Here is a 22,575-nt window from a genome sequence, read left to right on the forward strand (position 1 = left end):
CCCTTCTATCTGGCAACAAAACAAAAAAAAGTGTCAGTTTTGTTGCTAGATAGAAGGGTAAAAAAACAGTTATCGATGTTCGGTATGATGAACTTTGGATTCGTTACCATTATTTTACGGAGAAACCTAAAAATTTAATCAAATTTAATATACCGAAATTAAGCCATCTATGGAGCTATGGTGTTTGGTGGGCAATACAACCTCATGACTGCACCCAAGACTACACTGGCAAGTGGGAATATATTTTACAGCACAATATTTTTTATGTTAATTCTGTACAGTATACAAAATATAATTTTCAATATAAATGTTCTTCGTTTATAACGTGAATGATAATTTATTAAGTGTTTATAGTATGAAATTGTAAGACACAAAGGCTGGGAACGCATCCTCATCGTACTAATGTTATAAATTATTAAATGTATGAAGTTTCAATAATACAAACGATGCTCCAGGAACGCAACCACTTCGTATATCGAGGTATTACTGTACTGTACTTCTAGATTTGAAGCTTTCGTGACTGCAAGGATTCATATTCTTAGGTTTTTTCTGTGACGGTTCCACCTGAAGACGGAAGCTTGTGTTGCCTCCGAAACGTCGTGATTTTTATTTTTATTTTATTTTACTTTTATTAATTTTAATGTTTTACCTACGTGACTTTACCGAAAAAACCTAAGAATATGTACTGTACTTCTTTAAACGAGGCACTTGTTACCACGGTGCCACCCTATGGCCCATAATGCTCACCACAGAGCAGGTGAGTTTACCCAGACCAGGCAGGTAAGATTTCCCAAACCTGGCAGTTGTCATCACCATCGGTTGATTGAACTGCAAAGTGGATACATTCATTCTAGATTTGAAGCTTTCGTGACTGCAAGGATTCATATTCTTAGGTTTTTTTCGGTAAAGTCACGTAGATAAAAAAATTAAATTAAAATTAATAAACTAAAATAAAAATAAAATAAAAATCACGACGTTTCGGAGACGGAAGCTTGTGTTGCCTCCGAAACGTCGTGATTTTTATTTTATTTTTATTTTATTAATTTTAATTTCAATTTTTTATCTACGTGACTTTACCGAAAAAAACTAAGAATATGGATACATTCAATCAGAGCTTACCCATATCGGGTAAGAAGGATACGTGACTTTACCGAAAGAACCAAGAAGATAAAAGAGCCCTTGGGTAGCGCGTTTCTATTCGTGCCGAGGGGAACACGTGAGGTTGGCCAGGCCGGGCATGGCGAGACGCCCGCTCTGGAGGGCGTGCTGAGCCGGCTGGTTTGAGAGGCGCATCGCCAGCAGCTTCTCCTGCATGAGGGGGTGCCAGGAGCCCAGGGTGCACTGCAGGTTCCTTGCGGGCTCGAAGTAGTGGCACTGCTGCGTGACACGGCCTCGCGGGGGGATGAAGTCGTAGACGGTCACCTCCTGGCACAGGCTCATCATCAGCGCTACTCCTGCAGCACCACGAGGCAGAGGGGGCGGCGCTAGTAACCACCACCACACACGCGAGTCGCACAAAGTGCTACCACCCCTTTGACCTTCGTTTGACCCAGACGGGTCGGGGATTGGCACCTGTGTTCCGGTGGCAGGAATTGATTTGTACCGAGATCAAAGTAGTACTACGTTAATTTTAGAACTTTCGTGACTGCAGGAATTATTATTTGGTTCTTTCGGTTAAGTCACGTCTAAAGATAAAATAATAAATTAAATTAAATAATAGAATACGACGTTTCGATTGCAACACAAGCAATCATCATCAGGTACAATGAAATAGCGACATAAACTTATCTTCTTTTTTCTCTCTCTCTGATTACTTGTTCTCTCTGCCTGTGTCCTCTCTTTGGAATAATAGTACTACGTTGTTTATAATAAAGGTTTTTTTGGGGGGTTAGATCACATGAAAATAAATGTGTCGTTAAACGCGCCACCACCCGACACAGTCAATTAGTCAGGTTTGTCACGTGAAAATAACGTGTCAATTAGTTACTCAATCAGCACACCGGTGTGTTGGAGACTAAACTCACAACATTTACAATTTGAGTACTGTGTGACGTTTCGCTGGTGATGTGAACAACCAGCTTCATCAGGCGATTTGCTGGAATTGTGAAGAAAAACCCTTCCCGTTTCTGACTCTTAAATAGGAGTAAAGGCGACATCGCTACGAGCCCTATCAGCACGTCAGCACGTCACGCGTTTCTCGTAAAACTTGCCCAGAAGCCCCGACGAGATGGGGTTTGGCAAGATGCGCTCCCCGTGCCCCACGTTGCGCTGCACCAGATCCCACAAACCCCGGCGGAAGCACGGGTGCAGCAGGTAGAATGGCTGGCGAGGCCGCTCGCGCCTGCGCTTCATGTACGCGTCGAGCGCCGGGAACGTGATATTCACATGGCCCTTCCACTGCTGCTGCTGCTCGGATGAGAGGGGGGGGGGGAGAGCATTTTGGAGTGGAAGACGGCAAGGCTTGGTTAGAGGAGGGCAATACGAGGCAGTGGCAGAGGAGAAGGCGTAGAGTGTGTGGATGTGACTTGTGGATTGAATGCTGCGGCATGCAGACCGAACGGCTCCCCATACTTCGGGAGTCGAATCGGAAGATGCATTGTAAATCGGTCCCGTGGTAGCGTTATGTAAACATCCCGAATGTGGATCGTTGTAAAATTCGGACCGTCACAAAGCGGAGACCGCCTGTGAACCCAAAACCTGACCCTCACAGTAAGCCGCGGGAACCCAAGCCCCCTTTCCCGAACCTTGCCTTCACGTCAAGTTGCGTAATAGGTGTGAAAGGATTCTTGTGTTTTGTGAACGCTCACGTTTTTCTTAGTGCAGGTATATGGAGGGGGGCCCCACAAGACCAGAATGATGTCTCTGTACAACTCGCTCGTCTCAAAGTCGAACTCCTCCTGATTTACGATCTGGAAAGCGAGATAAGTGGAAGGAATGTGGCAGGGTCAGTGGTGAGACATTGAGATGTGTTCTACTTCTAGATTTGAAGCTTTCGTGACTGCAATGATTCATATTCTTGGGTTTTTTCGGTAAATCACGTAGGTAAAACATTAAAATTAATGAAAGTAAAATAAAACAAAATAAAAATCACGACGTTTCGGAGGCAACACAAGTCTCCGTCATCAGGTGGGACCGTCACAGCCGAATTAGCTGCATCAAGTGGAAAAAACCTAAGAATATGTGTTCTACTGTTATGTAATTAACTGCGGTGCTACAAATCACCACGTTGGACTGTCCCTGACCTATCTCTGATGTGTATTCCAAGCTACTGGACTCTAACCCAAGCAATGCTTCAGAGAAAACTACGAAACTACAGTAACTTGTTTTTTTAATATTTTACAGGTAGGCCCACTGAACTATATATAGCTCTTTTTCAAAAGTAACCCGGCCATACATTGATAGCTCAACAAAGTGGCACACCAGGCCAGGCAGTTGGCATCTCGGCACCGTGGCGCCCCTGTGTTGAAATCATAAGTACTTCCCAAAACAATAAAGCAACTCTGAGTGTGTTTAACCACGGTGCTGCCGTGGTTGAATGGTTAATCCACTGGACTTGCAATCCAGAGGCCGCTGGTACGATTGCATCTTCCATATTCCTTCATGGTAGAACGTTTAATAATACCTCTCTCCACACGTAAGTATAAAAGGGTTCACCACAGTTCGTAGATCAATAAGTCGTACGTATTGGGGTAAAGCGTGATTATTTCCACCTCTTACAACACACCTGGTCAACGTGGAAGCGACGATCAAATGCCGTCTACGTCAGTGGCTCCCAGCCTTTCGCGGCTCCTGTATCCCGTGTTCAACCGAGTTCCCTCTTTGCCTGCCCCAACATGGTTCTAAGAAATACATGTACAAATAATGAACATCAATATTTTAACCAATTATCCATTTTGTGGATTCCTCCAGTGTAAAGAAATATTCTTAATTCTCTCTTTTTTCAAACACCAATACCCTCCTTAACCCCCCACCGGGAGGTAATCACTTAATTTTCAGAAGCGACCCGGCCAAGAGTGACAACTCAACAAAGTGGCGACCTTACCTGCCAGTTGACGAGGCGAATGGAGGTCTTGGTGCCCACGTGAAGTTCATAGCCGGCCGTGGGTGCCGAGTTGAAGCGCATGACCGCGTCGTGGCCATCTGGACGAGCGCACAAGTGGATACATTCCTGAATCGAGGTTTAATTCGTTATCCTGTCAGTCACTCTCATGGTGAAATGTATCACTAAGGTGGGTTTGGTGATCGAGTAACGTATTGACAGTGGTGCACGAGTACAAATAACAATTTCCAAGAAGACTTTCCTTAAAATGGGAAAAAATAACGTCATAAGCAATGATTTTGGCAATGGACCTTCATCATAGCACATCAATAGAGACAGGAGAGATCAAGTTAATCATAGTTGGGGACTGCACCATATGGCCTGATAACGATATATATTTTTTAAGGTTTCCTAATCGTTCAAAATTGGCATATGATAACAGACAAACCCTTCAAGAATTAAAAATGTATAACTCAATTATTTGTATTAAAAATAAAAGTTATAAAATATTGCAAGTACATTGCATAATGGTAACAATTTTAGTGTTAGTGTGTTGCTTAACACTAAATAACCATTCCTGGGCCTAATTATTAATTTACATTGGATCAAAGGGCTTTCAATAAACATTAGGGGCAGATGGGGCTTTTAATTTGTTATAAATACCTGAACCTTGCAAGCAATCTCGACTCTCTCAGCCCCTTCCGAGCCCCAGGCTCTACAGCTGCCTCCAGGGTTTGTCCACTTGGAAGAAATTCCTCACCCCCCTCCCATCATCCCGCGTCGATCCCTCCTCCTCAGTCGCCCCCCCCCCCCCCACGTCTCCTCACCGATCTCCGCTCCCAGCTGAGCGCGCAGCAGGGACGCCGCGTTCATCACCACGGCGCATCGCCGCCACTTCCCCGACAGCTGCCGGGCGAGGGACACCGCGGGCAGCGCTTTGCGCCCCGGCGCCCCGGCCGCCTCGTGGCGCCGCAGCACCTCGGTGCCGCGCCGCGCCAGCCCCCGCAGCGCGCACAGCAGCTGCCCCCGGGGGGGCGTCGCCCCTACGCCGTCGCTGCGCCGCCGAGTCCAGCGTTCCCACGCCCGGGTCATCTCCACGTGCACGGGGCCCGACGGCGCTCCGCGGGACCCTCCCGCCCCCTCGGAGGGCGCCGCGGACCGGGCGAGCGGAGGCGCTTGAGTCAGCTCGTCGGTCAGGTCCCGCGCGCAGAGGGTCAGGGGCGCCGCCGTTCTACTGGAGCCTGGCGGCAGCAGCAGCAGCGAGAGCAGCACCAGCAGGCAGGTGGCGGTGACCGTGAGAGCGAGGAGAGATTTGGGACCCACCCGGAGCCACATGGCCGCTGGCTCGCGCCACGGCTCCGATGCGAGAGACTCCCCCCGGGCAAGGCGCGCGTCTCGCTCCGTGGTTCCGCGCAGGTGCGCGCACGAGACGGGGTTGGGGGCGGCGTTGGGGGTGGAAGGGAGGGGTTGGGGAGGGCTGGAGGAGCCGCTGGAATTCTCGGCAGGAGACGCGCGCGCAGCCCTCGCAGCGCGCGCCTCGTTCGCCTCCCGATGGAGAGCGGCGCGCTCCTCTTCGTCTGCTTTTTGGTGGAATTCGCGCGCCTATGTCTCCACCATCGATTCCACGTGTTACGATCTGTGTCACACACACACACGGGTATCGTTTATTCAGGGGGTTGGGGGTTTGTCAATAAGTAATTTGGAGAAGCCTTGCTCGACCATCACGCAGACGTATACCAATAGAACATAGCAGCGGGTGATGAGGAACACGCGGTGCCACTCCCGTTGGAGTAAGGCCACCTGAGATTGGTGAGGTTAAAAGGAGTCCCCTGGGGCTTGTGGAGGTCGAAGCGGTAGCGGGCTGGGCTGGGCTCTGCTCCATCCTGGGCTCCGTGCTGCGTTCCAGCGGCTGTTGTGTGTAGTTTTTTTAATGTATTATTTTTTAAATAAACGCATTTATGATGATGAACTCCGATTCTGCCGCTGTCGCTCTGGCGCGTTCTGAGCCGACCGACCACTTGCGACGGGATGAGATGTTCCCGTGAAGACGCGAAGTCGAGCTCCAGAGGTACGAGACAGTTCTGCACGTGTCGGTAACGAACCGGTGCGGCTGATGGGTTTGTGTCAACAATATTTTGATATTTTTTCACGTGTGGAGGGACAGGTATGCGGCAAGAGGGAGATTGATTATTGCGTTTCTCTGGCATCGCGCTGGGGTAGGCACGGTCGCATGGGTGAGCGCCACGCGCCTCCTCCTCCTCCTCCCTCGGTGTCCCAACGCTCACCACTGCACGTGGACGCAACTGAATAATTAAATCTTGATTTGAAGCTTTCGTGACTGCAGAAATCCATACTCTTTGGTTCTTTGGGTAAAGTCACGTAGATAGAAAAAAAAATAGATCACGACGTTTCGATCGCAACACAAGCAATCGTCATCAGGTGGGACAACCACAAATAGAAACAACTGCTGAAGTAGGCGAATGATTTAGTTCTTCAATATCATTGTTAAAATAACGAGTTTTTTTTACCTAATTTTGAGTTATCAGTCATTTTCTATCCACTGCTGGATGAAGGCCTCACCACGCAATCGCAAACGCTCACGGCTCAGTGCTGAACACAAACTGCTCTATGTGCGTTTCGTTTGTTGTCCTTCCCCCGCCCGCACCTCCGATTATAATTATCATGGTTGGCTACGTACGGTGCGAAATAAGTTCAACATTCATGAACTCACCTCGTCAATCTGTTTCCATGGCGGTCATCCTCTTCGACGCGTCCACTCCTTTGGCTGAAATACTGCACCCGTCTCGTACATCGGCCTTCGAGATGTTCCCTGCCCAAGTTTGCTTAACGTTAAACAATTATACCTTGTAGTCCCCCCGTATGCTCTTTTAATTCACGTGTTCCCTTTTTTATAGCTCTCAACGCAATCATGAGCTTTTCTCTCCCAAGATGATTTTTAAACTTTTATTCATTGATACATTTTTATTTTTATTATCACGTTTCTGATTTGTGTCATAGCAGGTAAGTAACACGTTCGTCACGTTGGTGTCTGCGCGTGTGTGCGTGTTACGTTTAATGATCACGTTCAACTTACTCAAAAACACCCCTTGCCTGCCATGTGTCCGCGTCTTTATCTCATCATTTAAATCCCGCTCACCTTCAATACCCGTCCTAGATGCGCACCGCCGCGTTTTCCACTTGTCCCACGGATATCAACAATTGTTTGGCGAACTGCTCTACACGACCTGTCGGTGTTTATTTAAGCTCCAAAATTAGCCGCTGTTAATTGCCATTGGATGTCATGATGACATCTTAAGCAAATCGGAGATGCTTAATCTATATATTTTTTGATCCATTTAAAGTTAAACGCGTGCTCTTCTTTCTCCCGGTGCAACGTTTGTAATACGAAACTTTAATTTTGCCGTAAACAATTTTGGATGTAGCAGAGCAGCCGACAGCTAAAGCACAGATACGTGAGGGTCATACACATTCTTTGTTGAGATTACACGCACACGCTATTGTGGGGAACAGCCGTGGAGACGTACGAATAATAGACATTAGCGTGGACTTTAAAGATGCCACGACCGCCTCTTGCGACTGCACCTAATTACACCGATCAACTTAGACGTGAATTGCGAGCGATATGGATTTCGTCTTGTTAGTCTCCCAATAACACTCGCTGGACAGGTTTTTTTTCTATAATCAACAACAACATAACATCAACATACTCTTATTTTTTTTCGGTAAAGTCACGTAGGTTAAAAATATAAATAAAAAATAAAATAATAGAAGTAATAATAGAAATAAAATAATAAATCACGACGTTTTGGAGGCAACACAAGTCTCCGTCATCAGGTGGGACCGTCATAGCTAAATTTACTGCATCAAGTGATTTTAGCTGTGACGGTCCCACCTGATGACGGAGACTTGTGTTGCCTCCGAAACGTCGTGATTTATTATTTTATTTCTATTATTACTTCTATTATTTTATTATTTATTTTTACCGACGTGAATGCTTGTAGTCACGAAAGCTTCAAATCTAGAAATAACATCAACACCAACAACGATTTGACATAACAACAACAATAACATCAGCAATGACGTCAGCAACAATACTATAAATTCTTCATATCAACAACAATAATATATCAACATCAACAATAGTGTCACGTAACAATGTTCATGTTAATATCATGAACGGCAAGTGGATAAATGTTTGCAACAGCTGAACAAGTATTTTACAACCGCAAATGAAGCCACAATATAACCACAGCCATTATAATCATTGCAACCACATTATAACTATTTGGTAAACTCCTTGTTGTGTTTTCTTATAACAAAAAGATTGATATTTTATTAATATTGTTAACATTTTTCCAAAGTATGAAATTATCTCTTGACTATGCTTATTTTCCGCACCTCCAATTCGTATGGTTGGCTACGTACGGTGCGAAAGAAGTCCATCATACATACACATACGTATCTCATTCGAGACGAAAACATTGCACCTCCTGACTTTGACATTCTTCGGGACGACGCTGCTGTAACCGGCACATCTCCTTCATGCATTGGGAATTAAAGACAAAAGCCCTAGCAGTGCGATTGTGGCCCTGCAACCTGGACTGTGGACCGCAGGGTGAAGCGCTGTTGTCTGCTCTCCTTCAATGGAGGAGGAATAGCAAAGCCACACCAACTCCCTCCTGAAGCCCGCTCGTGGCAAACGTACCTGTACAACATTGGCATTTTAGCTCACGAACATATTGCTGCCCCGGTGTCTCGGTTGGAACACCGTGGCGCCCCAGGCGTGGTGGCAAGACGTTATCTCCCTGGCCTGGTATGCGGTCGGGCGTGAATTCGATCCCAACTCAGACGCCTGCTGTATATTTGGAGTCTGCATGTTCTCCCCGTGGTGGCGTCGATGCTTTTTATTTATTTTCCGGGTGCTCCGGTTTTTCCCAACACATTTAGAATCAACATTACGAATTTAGAGCATTTGGTCTGCGATACATTTCCAAGTGATAAGCCACTTCGTTGAGCTATCATTTGTGGCCAGGTCGCGTATGAAAAATAGCTATACAGCTCGGTGGGCCTTACTCGGTACAATAAAAAAAAATAGTTTAGTAGTAATAGTTTGCCCGTTGGCGCTGGTTGTGTGTGCTTGGAGGGTAAATAAAAATTGTGTTTTTTTAAGAATGGGGTGATGAGGTCAGAGCGACAGGATCTGCAATTGGAAGGGTTGCTAATTGGAATCCTGGTCTCTTGAGTGAACTCGACACTTCCTTTCCTACAGAGTCGATAATTTAAGTACGGTACGACCGTGTGTAGGAAATCAACAGTGGTTGATCTATGCAATAACTTGCCCTTAACCATGGGAATGTGGAATCTCCACCACTCGATCAAAGTTGTAACTACGAGACGAGCCTTGCTTCGTGTCCATTTGACATGCGAGTGTGGCTCTGCTGCCTTATAACATAAACATCGTACATGATGTAAACATCGTACGTGATGTAAACATTGTACATGATGTAAACATCGTACGTCATGTAAACATCGTACGTGATGTAAACATCGTACGTGATGTAAACCCCGTACGTGATACGTGCATCATACATTAAGGTGCAAGTTACCGAAGTGCTGTGATGCGGCTGAACACTAAGTTCCTGAGCCAACATGCACTACAGGGAAGTCATTATTTAACATCGATTTATGTTTGCGTGTACTAGTTTCGAGTTTTCGTGTGACTGTTGTGTTTTCTTCTGATTTCAATTTTCTTCTTTGTTGTACTTGAATGTAATTGTGTTACTTTTGTGATTTAGGCGACCCAGGCCAACCTTGCAAATGAGACTCACCCTGATATCTGGCGTTCTCTCCTCGTTAAGCAAAGTAAACTTACCACGTGCGTCATTCTACTTTTGGCTACAGAACAATCCTTGCCTGCAGCCTTGCGTCCCTTTGCTCCTCAATCGTTAACAAATGTGCAATGTTAATACACACACGTAGGTTTGATGAAACAAAGCAGTTGTATTATAATTGATTTTTTACCCTTCTATCTGGCAACAAAACTGACACCTTTTTACAAGGCGTCATGTTTGCATAGACCACAATACCTGCAGTCATAATGCAAACAAAAAACACAACTCTGATAATGTGCACTGTCCTTGAAGTTGATTGGTCGACACCCGAGACAGCTTTCCTTAGAGCCTAGTCTCACATGGGTTGGACCAGATGACGCCAAAAGGCGCACAACTGGGGGAAAGCAGTTGTACTTATGTGCCTGTGCTTAATTTGTGTTTCGATAACACTGGTCAACACACTTTTTTTGGCATAAGGTATTCCAACGGTTTTAAGGTAATTTTGGGGTGCTGATTTCCAAATCTGGCATCAGTTTTTGTCTTTCACATCAGGTTTTTGAGATATCAAATATTGCAGTTTCAATAAAAACTGCAGAAGAAAAATATCTACATAAAATTATATTATAAACACACTTTCCTAAAAATACAGCACCATATATTAACACTAAAGCAGTCACTGACTCGCAACAACTTGCAATCATAAGTGACAGAGTTAATTTCGGGTAAAATCAATGAGACTGGGGTGCCGATAGCATAAAAATTAGATGTGATAGAGCAAATCTGAGGTCAGATTTGGAATCAGCACCCTGAAATTAGTCTAAAACAGCTGCAAAAGTCCAGGCCAGAATTTTTTTTTTTGACCAGTGTTATTTAACTTCTCAACAAATCTGGCCGTGTCTCGCACCCCCAGAAAGGGCATCTCGCACTCAGAGGAGGTGGCGTGCACCCCCAGGTCCTCAACACGGGGTGAATAATTGCGTACGAATCTGACAATATAACATAACTACGATACAATTGTAAATCCACATGGTAACGATATAAAATAAATCTTTCTAAACTCATTGATCGTAAGCAATGTGGTTTACAAGAGTAACCAGCGAGCCCAAACAGATGACCTCATGCTTTCAGAGCGTCCGTTTATTTTAGTTTGTAATCGCTTGCAGTTAGCAGCTCGTTAGGATACCTCACAAAAAGGAAACTTGTTTAAATTATTGATGTTCATTATTCGTAAATGTATTTCTCAGAACTATGTTGGGTCAGACCAGAGGGGTGACTCGTTTGAAACTAAATTCAACAAGGAGTTACACAGAAGCCAAAACAGATTGAGAATAACCACTGCTCGAGACTGGGTCCGTCTCCAGAATTGTGAAGCGGCCGCCGATCCGCCACGACAGAAAATCGGAGTCACAAATCGGTTCTGGCGATGAGACATTCCCCCTCGCTGCATTAAACCAAGAGCCGCCACCTTGCTACGCCACTTGATAGCATGGCCACCACCAACCACCCTCTCACTATTTGTTTTACTGCTTAAATCTAACCCGCTAGCCCCCCCCCCCCCACCACGCTACCCCCCCCCCCCATATTTAAACTGATAAATGTACCACAACAATGTGTACTGTCATTTTGCCAGTCATTCAAAAAGCTGCGAGCAGAAATCCCATCACAACTGAGCTTTTGTACATGCGGGGACGAAAAGATGGCAGCTAGTAAATTAGTTTCCAGCCACGTGGTGTGTTATTATTTATTAATTTTTAAATAAATGCTCACATTTTGATAGAGATTAATATCATAGTTGAGGCCGTTGTCACCCACACACGACTTGTTGGAGGGGTACGGATATTCGCTCACAGCTAAAGACGGGACAATCACTGTGGTTTCAACATTTAGGTTCAGATAATTTGTTTGGTGTTTACTTAATATTGTGCCAAAGTCCATGATGTTACGGCATATACTGCGTTCTTGGCCGAGCAATAAAGATAAGAAAGAGCAGTAAAAGGTTGCGGCATGGGACGTAGGCAAGGTTAAATTCCACCCGGCCTTTCTGAGACAAGGACAGGTCAAATGTGTTTGCTGCGCTTCTTCTCAAGATAATATATGTGAAAGAGGTGTATTGTATACTTATCTATTTATTGCACTGCATTTATGATACTGCACTTCGTATCATCAGCGGAACCCTAAATACAAACTCCACTCTCATGGCTTCCCGTGCTGGCGAACATCGGCTCCAGCCAACATCCGGCGTGATGCCGCGATGTGCCGGGAGTACAAAATCATGGAAAACTTCACCCTGCCGCTCTACCCAAGACATCAAAAAACTCCAGAGGCGTAGCTAGGGGGGGGGGGGCAGGGGAGTACATATGTCCCCGGGCGCCAAGGTAAAGGGGCGCCAAAATGAGGCTTACAACGTTACATTAGAACTTATTGCGGCGGGCGCGGCAGCCTGAAACTACTGCACAAATCTACACCTCAACCTAAAAGTTTATATATCCCGCCACACACAGCCTACATGTCATGTAATTACATTTTGGTATGTGATTAAACGGGGGGGGGGCGCCAATTTTATTGTTCGTCCCCGGGCGCAAAATATCCTAGCTACTCCACTGAGGAACTCCCCCACTTCCTAGGCTTAAATCCAGGAAGCCATTTCTGGTGCTCTGGCGGCTGAAAATAAAGACACCGGGCCACCCGATGGTCTGATGGGGTGATGGGGCGGCTGTGAACGTGGCAAACAAAACCATCGTTGAGGTTCCGACCGTGTAAGTGCCGCGCGAGTCTCCCTCTCGTGACGGCTGCACCGCACTCGGACGCAGCACGGGCGATGTGGCGTCGCACCACGTTGTCCCATTAAGTGGAAAATAAAAAGATTCACCAATCTGCGACTTTGGTAAAGCCCAAACCATAAAACGCATCGCCGACGAGTGCAACATCCACGCAAACACACCCGTGCCGTATCGCTGCCATCCGTACATGTTGCTGACATGCCATAGGAAAGAAGATCTGTTATATCAAAGGAGGCGATGATTAGCGGTATGTGTTGAGCGAGGCGGACTATGCTATTTATATTTAACAATATTCATGGATCCGCGACGGCCTCCCTCGTGGGCACGCTCGGCCCTTCCCTTTTTCCACCACCGAAATCAGAACGACGAGGTTCCAGCTCAGTCTCAAGGGCCCTGTGTGAGGGCTCAGGGATATCGCCTCCAAAATTGGCAGAGGAGCAGGCGCACAGCTGGTGCATCTGCCAGTCGCCTCAGTCGGTCGACCCATGGCACCACGTGGGCCTGTCTGTCCCGTGACCTTCTGCCATCAGCGAGCCTTCGACACTTGGCGTGAAAGCCTCGAAGTGCACCTGGCCTGGCACTGGCGCCGTGGTGACGTCACCGCCACTCAGTGGCGAATGGCAGGTATTGGTATCCCCTGCCAAAAGGCAAAATTGGCGATACTCCGATATTGCCGAGTCCTCACACGTCCTGCAAAGAAGGCCCATCAGCGCAGAAGACTCAAACAAGCCACTTTTGAACACGGGATGGGGAGTCCAGTCACAACTAAGGGGTTTTTTATCTCAATAATTATTCTCAATATCGCCTCCAAAATAAATCAAGATAGAATGTCAAATAAACCACAGGACAAGTGATACAATGTCTCAGTTGCTTTTTGTCGTTTGAGCCATGGATCTAGAAAGATAGTCAAATTGCAGCGTTAAGGAAAATAAAAAAACAAGTACTGTAACTGGACAGTTTAATACCTATTAGTAGGCCTTCGTGACCAATTTCCATTACACGTGGGGGGGTCGTTGCCGAACTGCCGTGCTAATCGGAGGCGCTGAGTCCGATGAAGTTGAAATGTACTTTGTGTATTCAGCTGAGGACTCGGGAGACCACGGCAGCCGCATTTGCGCGAATGACCCGGGGCAACCAACACGACAAACGCAAGAACATGAACACAAAGCGCAACATGGAGGCGAATTGGAGCATAAACGACCACGTGACAAAAATGAATGTAAAACAGTGCACGAACAGAAATACGGTACATATTTAAATTCATCACAATATTCCTCTGACTAATTTGTCTCAAGGCAAAATACTTTTTTAAAAAAGCACACACAATCATAGTCAATTTAATTCCATCAACATGCATGGATTTAGGATGCTGAGTACGCTGGTGTGTAAGCAGGCGAGGATCTGTGTTTAAAGAGTGCAGGGCAATCATTGCATGACACGGACAAAGCACAGCTTCGGCAGAGAAGCGTTAGAGAACTGAGTGCCCGGAGCAAGTCGTGTGGGGATCACTGGCACGGGCGAATGTAACAACACAGTGCAAACAGCCAACATGTTGTTGATTTATTTGACCATTGGTAGGACTCGTTACTGTGGTTTCAGAAGTTAAATGGACTGAAAATGTCACGGGAAGGGAGAGTGCGGGCGAATCGTGCTAACCCACGAAAGCATTAACATCAGCGGTGTGTGTGGGTGGGTGATTTACACAAACCGCCTTACAGATCATTGAACAGCAGCCGCGTGCGTAGGCTGCTGTGCGGCCAAATATGCGAGAGTCATCCAAAGTGATGGCATAACTTAGTGATCTCCGTCAAATCTTCACTTAAAGCTTTCATGACTGCAGGAATTCATATTCTTTGGGTCTTTCGGTAAAGCTACTAGATAAAAGAAAATCAAAAAAGAAAGAAAAAAGATATATTTATGTTTTCTATCTTTCATAAAAAAAAATCATATCATTTTTATTATTTTTTCTATCTAAGAATATGATCTCTGTCACATAAGGGTCTGGGTCAGACCTCGAATATGCTGATGAGTCGGCGAATATCGAAACCGGTCCATTACTTGCTTTTGTCGAACGGATGCTGCTGCAGTTATGCAGTCCGGGGGCGTACAAATGTTTGTGTTTCATGAGGGGAGATAGATATGTGAAGGAGGTGGAATGCCTCCTTCGTGAAGGGAGAGGAGGTGGTGGGGGCTGTGCAGGATATTCGGTGATGCTGGGGGCACGGGTTCAAGCGTGCCGCTGATTGCGCGGTTTGGACTTGTCAATCTCACCGCCGTCCTGTTGGGAGTGGAGGGGCCTCGTTTCATGATGTTTTAATGTCACCGGTGTTTCAGGAGCACTGCAAACCATGGGGGTGGACATCAGCGGTGCTTAGACGGAGCTGTTTGTCTCTCCATGTTAACGGTGGCATCTGTGTGTGTGTGTGGTTGTGTTTGCATTATTACACGCTTTTTATTAACTCACTCTGTCTGTTGATGTGTCTTCAAATCTTGGAACTCAATTTTAACCCACTTCCCAATGTGGTATCGACTGCAAACTTGGTATACTTATGTCATACTGATGACAATACTATATTCTATCATAAATAATCAAAATCAAAATCTATATTATTTTTTCATTACTAATACGGCACATTTCATTCAAGCTTGTTTTTTGTAAGTTTTTTTTTTAATACTTATTAACAGAAGACCGGTGGGGAAGAAAGAGCTGTCGGGAGTGACGTCGCTGCTGCTTGCAGTGCTGAATTATTTGAATAATTTACAGTGTGCAGTATATGAAATAAATAAAGTTGTTAATTAAAAAAATCTAAATGGACAATGAATATTTGTTCTTTCTATACAAACTTGATTGATTTTTTTTCCCAATGAAACCAGGTTTTACTACAAGAGTAGTGATGATGACGGTAACCATGGCGACGGTAGTAACGGTGGCAACAATGGAGGGGGTTCTCGTCGTAGTTTTTCCCTCGATATCCGCGCCTCACGCGAGATCGATCGAGTCCAGTCGCGGCAAAATCGTATTAAATTTGATTTACCATTCTGCTTGTTTGCGCGGGAGAGCCTCACACAATCCGACGAAGTATTTACAGCAGGAGGCTACAATTGGTGGCTCTGTCCCCAGTAACGCAGAATTTGCGATCAATAATCTCAAATTTGGAGTATGAAGCACTCAATCGTCTGCTTGCTCGTCTCTGCGTGACCTCAGAGGGGACCTGTCATGTTCACCGGTGCAGAAGACGGCGCAGAGTTATTTGTGGTTAGTGGCCGTCCATAAATGACGTCACTCACCTCGGAGGGGGGGGGGGGGTCAGACATTTGTGACGATGTGTGACGAGGGGGGAGGGATTGAGAAATGTGACGTCACATCAAAATGCGCAACTTTAAATAAATATAGACAACACGTTCTACTTAATAAAATAGACTTTTAAATAAATGTTTTCTCCTACAACATCAGAGTGCAGCGCCACATTAAATGCGCACTACAATGACAATAGTTTAACGCGATTTTAAGCATATTTTTTTTAGGGGGGGTGGGGGCAGAGCTTTGTGACGTCATATTTGAGGGGGGGTCTGACTTTTTGTGACGTCGTGTGACGAGGGGGGGGGGGTCAAAAATCGTCCAACATCGCGTGACGTCATTTATGGACGGCCCCTAAAAGGTGAGCAGCACATATGAACTTAGACCCTTAGAACAGAATCAGAATCTGAATAATGTATTTATACTGCAGGAGGCATCCGATGAGTTTTAAAGTAATATTTTTTTCACAGATGTCCAGTAGGGGTCGGGTAAGACCGTAACAGCAACAAACACCAACAACACGAGAGTAGTGAAAGGTCAAGCAAATCACCCAACACACATTCAAACAAAACGAAACCATCCCCAATCCTAAACACGAAAAGCCCACTGAGGTATGCACTCATTTTTCAGATGCGACCAATTACATGGCATGCACCGGGGTATATGCCAAAAAACGCACACAAGAGCACGGCTCGTACATACCGACGTCGTTACCGTGTGTGTGTGCCAGTCGTCTCAGTCAGTCGACCCGTGGCACCTGCTGGGTCTGCCCCGTGACCTCCTGCCAGCGGGCGTTCCACACTTCACGTGGCCTCAAGGTGCACATGGCCTGGCACAAGCGTCAAGGTGATGTCACCGCCACTTAGTGGCGAATGGCGGTTGTTGTTGTTGCTCAAGATGTGCAAGGTTTGCAACACCAGTTTTCACCCTCGTCTGAACTCGCGACGCATCCTCAGCGGATATTGCACGACCAGGACGCAGATTCCATAGTCGAGGGTGGGGGGGTCATTACAGAAATGCTCTTGTCATTATTATCAGCCGTGGTCAATCTCCACTGCCCCTTTGTCCTTTACCCCGCACTTCCGATTAGCACGGTTGGCTGCGGACTGTGCGAATAAGTGCAAGAAATGCAAAGGTCCCCCGTATAGCCTGAGCAGACTGTTGGGGCAAGTGCTGTTAGCGAGAAGAATGGTGCACGAGGTGGCCAGCACCACCTCCGACCGCCTTTGTCTCCCTAGTGGCGATGTTTACTACACACCGCACCAGGTACTCATTTGAGGCTGAGTTGACCTAGGGCAGGCCCAGGACCGGTTCAGATAATCGTCACCGGCGTTGGCCGTGAGCGGGAATGAACTCATAGCGCAGCGCGCTAACCCCTACACTACCGCTCCCCACACATGCACACATACACACTCACATGCACACATGCACACATACACTCACATACACTCACATACACACACATACATATACACACACATACATACACACACATACACACACATACACACACACACCAAAAACAACCGCCATTCGCCACTAAGTGGCGGTGACGTCACCACGACGCTCGTGCCAGGCCATGTGCACCTTGAGGCCACGTGAAGTGTCACACTCACATACACACTCACATACACACTCACATACACACAAAGATAAAGATCCCCCGTATAGCCTTAACAGACTGTAGGGGCAAGTGCTGTTAGCGAGCACCTATGAAGGCCGGAACGGTAACCGAGGGGGTGGGTGGCCAGCACCACGCCCGACCGCCTTTGTCTCCCTAGTAGCAATGTTTACACACCGCACAAAGTACTCATTTGAGGCTGAGTCGACCTAGGGGAGGCCGGGACCGGTTCAGATAATCGTCACTGGTGTTAGCCGTGAGCGGGAATCTAACCCGGGTCGCCAGGTTCATAGCGCAGCGTAGCGCTAACCGCTACACTACCACTCCCCACACATACACACTCATACATAACCACACACATACACACTCACATACACACTCACAAACACACTCACATACACACATACATACACAAAACATACACACACACATACACACACACACATACACTCACATACACACACACTCACATACACACACACACTGGTGGATTAAAAGGCATCCCCGAGTAGGCGTTATCCCTCAAGATCTCGCGATGTTCGTATTCCACTTGGCACCGACATGAGAATCGGTCTGATTGCTCCGCCATTGTTGGGGAGAGGGCTCCACTTGGGCGCCTTGCCTCGCTTGGCTGCCACTCTGTTGTTGTTGTTGCTTTTGTTGTTGTTGCTGTTGTTGTTGTTGCTGTTGTTGTTGTTGCTGTTGTTGTTGTTGCTGTTGTTGTTGTTGCTGTTGTTGTTGCTGTTGTTGTTGCTGTTGTCGTTGTTACTTTAGAGCAGGGGTCGCGGCAACCTTTCAAAGTAGAAGAGACCATTTCGTTGATCTTGTCTTTGACCACAGCTACTTGTACACAACACAGCAGCAGCAGCGGCTATATAGAAGATGTCAACCATAACAACACCAATTCTGACTTAAACAGAACAACTGATGGAAATAAACTGCGTCTATTGACTTTATTTCCCCTCTTAGTCATTCGTTAACAACACTGTTTGACTGATTGCACATTTTGTCGTCACCAACACATTTCATTGTGACCCATTCCCTGCCATATTTAACAATTTGGTTATTCTATTGGAACCTCATTTGCCAGTAAAAAACATGATAATTGGTTTTTTACCCTCCTATCTGGCAACAAAACTGACACCTTTTTTACAAGGAGTCATGTTTGCATAGACCACAATACCTGCAGTCATAATGCAAACAAAAAACATAACTCTGATAATGGATGCACTGTCCTTGAAGTTGATTGGTCCACACCCGAGACAGCTTTCCTTAGAGCCTAGTCTCACATGGTGTTGGACCAGATGACGCCAAAAGGCGCCTTTTGGCGTCATCTGGTCCAACCCATGTGAGACTAGGACAGTGCATCCATTATCAGAGTTATGTTTTTTGTTTGCATTATGACTGCAGGTATTGTGGTCTGTGCAAACATGACTCCTTGTAAGAATTTGGTTATTACCTTTGCGTTCAATTATGTCTAACGATTACGGTTTTTTCCCCCCAAACGGCTACCCACAAGAGGACATCCAAAGAGTCACTGCGTGCGGTTGCGGAGCCGCAGGTTGGCGACCTCTGCTCTAGACAATTGACCATCGTCCTTTCAGCCCTGGGCTCGCTCTTCATCAGTCTGGATGATGTCTTGGGTATGCTCGGTATAAGCCACGCCACGCGGATCCTCCTCCTATAATTTGTCGGTGTCGTTCCAAGAATTTTCTCCGTGCTCGTTTGAGCATGTGTGTGTGTTGAACTTCTTTCGCACCGTACGTCGCCAACTGTGGTATCATCGGAGGCGTGGGCGGATGACAACAAGAAACTAAACACAAAAATAAATTCTTAAGAAATGAGCTTTCAATTTCAACGTTTTCATATTTTTCGTTCGTGTCCACATTACTGACCCATGTTGCCGCTGGTGGTGGTAGTGTAGGCATTTGTTAAATCTATACTGCAAAGGACAAACGCAAGTTGGCAATCATTAAATTAACGGGTTGCCTCATTTTTGTACTTCTTTTGGAGAATTGCCGTGTCTTTGTGTGACACTTGACTGTGGATTTACACCTCGTACACTATTTACGTCTCAGCTTCCTTGCCTATCATTTTCAATCACTGTCGAATCCGTATTTATTTATTCATTCATTGCTATTCTATGGTCGCTGCCTCTGTGGAGTATATGGTTTCGCACATTGGGACTCGCAAATCCAGAGATCGCCAGTTGGATTCCATCTCCCGGCGTGGCAGCTGAAACAGACTGAGCTCTTCAATGCTCAATCGCGTCTGTTCAGACCAGATGTCAGTCAATTGACAAATCGCGTGTGGCGGCTTTGGTGAAGTGTGCGCACTCTTGCCTCTTAGAAGATGAGCAAGTGACTGTTTTTCGTCCAAACTTTGCATTATTATTCTGCTCACTGCTCTTGCTCCCTTGGCCATACAAAGCTGTGTGTACTGTATCCACGCGTATACGTGAATCGAACTGCATCCGATGTGCGAGTTCAGAATATATTACCCATAAGCGTGTATACTATATGTTCCAACGCTGGCAATGCGGCGAATTTATAATTTGATTTGAAGCTTTCGTGACTGCAGGAATTACTCTTTGGTTCTTTTGGTAAAGTCACGGAGATAGAAAATAAGTTAAATAATAGAAGACGACGTTTCGATTGCAACACAAGCAGTCGTCATCAAGTAGAACTAAATTTGAGAGAGAGACAAAACACAGACACGGAGACACACATTTAGTTTTACCTGATGACGACTGCTTGTGTTGCAATCGAAACGTCGTATTCAATTGCTTAATATATTTTATTTCTAAGTAATTTTACCGAAAGAACCAAAGAGCAAGTTTATAATTGCAAAACAATTTTAACGTGCATCCTTTCGTTCGTATAGAAAGTGATTGAGAGGTGTTTGCCATTGTAAATGGCAAGAGTGGATACATGGCAAGGGTGGATTGCGAGTCCCTGGCCGCTCCGTGCGTCCAACTCGGCTCAGTTGATGCGGATTCGTGTTGTACAGTTGCTGCTGCTCATGCCCGTTGCTTTCCTTCATTGTTAGTGATTATGCAATTTTAGCTGGGTGTGATTTATGGGATATGTTATCAGCAAGGGCTTACATTTTCACTCAATATGTTACAGAACGCTGTTTAGGTTGTCTGGCTTGGAGTGGGTATTTCTGAGGGTTGCTTTTTTTTCTCTAATAAGAGAGAGAGAGAGAGGAATTCTGCTCCATTTTCTCTCCCATGAAATTCTCTCTGAATTACAGGGCACCAAATGCATAATTTTTAATGTGCTTCAACAGCGACAGAAATATGGACAAATAACTCCATCCGGAACACAGAGTATCTTAACAAGATTTGGAATGTATTAACAATGCCCATGTATTAACTATGCCTACGCACTATGTACAAGGACATGAAGCAACCAACTGTGGCAGATAATTTCTCAACAACAAAGTACAACCAACTCTTCAAAGTTCTAAACACATCTACACAGCGCTCCCGCGCCTCGACAAAGACACAACACCGAACACAAACAACCCTCACAACTCAGTTTAACACGTAGCAGGCTTTCGCGACCAATATAATCCATAATATAGTTTTTTGGGGGTTAGATCACGTAAATATTTGTTCTGTTTACGTGACAACCCTTACTAATTGACTGTGTCGGGTGGTGGCGGGTTTAACGACACATTTATATATTTACGCGATCTAACCTAAAGAAATACGAGATTATGAAACCTCGAAACTTTCGGCAACATTAACAGCGCAATATCAGCACAGCGGCCCCTCTCGTCAACAATTAGAGAACATCAGATACAATAAACTCTCAAAATTCTCGAAACTCGAACAGCTGACACAGTCACAGCGACCCCACGTGTTGACAATCACAGAACACCGTGATGACTGAAACAGAGAGAGAGAATAACGCGACGTCTCTTCGTACAACACGTTGGCTTGCACATGATCTTCGTACAAGCTCTTACGCACGACTCGCTCTTGAGTGACCAAGCAACGCGGCAGGAGTCCAGGGTACACAACGGCAGTTTCGGGACTTGGCTGACGTCTTCAACAGCGCAGTGGACAGCTCGACACGGCCAACGCAGCCGCTGTCCTGGTCACTGGGGTCGCCCGCCATGCAGCAGCATCAAAAGCTGATACTCTCATGCGGGAGTCCGTCCCTTGGACGTGGTGAAGCATCATCGATCGTCTGCACCTCCCCGGGCGAACGCCGATCGCCTCGGCGGGACGTCAAACACACCGCGAAGCCCCCGAGAACGTGAAACACACTTTGACCCCCAAAGAACGTCAAACACACTGTGACCCCCATGGAACGTGAAACACACTGTGACACTGTGACCCCAGAGAACGTGAAACACACTGTGACCCCCATGGAACATCAAACACACTGTGACCCCAGAGAACGTGAAACACACTGTGACCCCCATGGAACGTGAAACACACTGTGAGTCCCATGGAACGTGAACACACTGCAACCCCCAAAGAACGTCAAACACACTGTGACCCCAGATAACGTGAAACACACTGTGAGCCCCATGGAACGTCAAACACACTGTGACCCCCCCGCCCCCCACGGCTAACGCCGAACGCATCATTGCGTTTTTGCACCATCCCCGAAAGCTCCACCACACTGAGCATCGTGGTGAAGTTTGGCCAAATCACCCTCGCGACATAAAATGGCTCATGAGGCCTTCATCAAGCAGTGGATAGACTACAAGATTAAACATTCAAATATTTTTTTTATCTCGGAGATATTGGGGGGACTGATGCCCATGCAAAATTGCCATCCAGTCACATCTGATTCATCTCCAGTTCTTGTACTATATTATTAATGTCTTATTTAAATTCCATTTTAGTACCGTACTCTAATCGACATTATGAATTAGGACAATCATTGACTTACGAATACAATGTGTTCATGAGACCCGTTCATAATTCGGAACACAATAACGCGTTGTATTTTAATGCCTATAGG

General features: G+C 46.0%; 1 protein-coding gene across 1 annotated transcript; it reads right to left on the bottom strand.

The window, feature by feature from the left end:
* Window positions 1–244: 244 nt before the first annotated feature.
* On the bottom strand, window positions 245–6,305 carry LOC144722351 (beta-galactoside alpha-2,6-sialyltransferase 2-like). The gene is made up of 5 exons (XM_078600538.1): window positions 4,867–6,305; window positions 4,043–4,140; window positions 2,808–2,909; window positions 2,211–2,406; window positions 245–1,454 (listed from the first exon to the last, which is right to left on the bottom strand). Exons 1-5 carry the CDS (start codon window positions 5,372–5,374, stop codon window positions 1,195–1,197), a joined length of 1,164 nt encoding a protein of 387 aa, XP_078456664.1. The 5' UTR covers window positions 5,375–6,305; the 3' UTR covers window positions 245–1,194.
* Window positions 6,306–22,575: the final 16,270 nt, after the last annotated feature.

Source organism: Lampetra planeri, chromosome 14, assembly GCF_965212315.1.
Source record: "Lampetra planeri chromosome 14, kcLamPlan1.2.h2, whole genome shotgun sequence".
NCBI classification, from domain to species: Eukaryota; Metazoa; Chordata; class Hyperoartia; order Petromyzontiformes; family Petromyzontidae; genus Lampetra; species Lampetra planeri.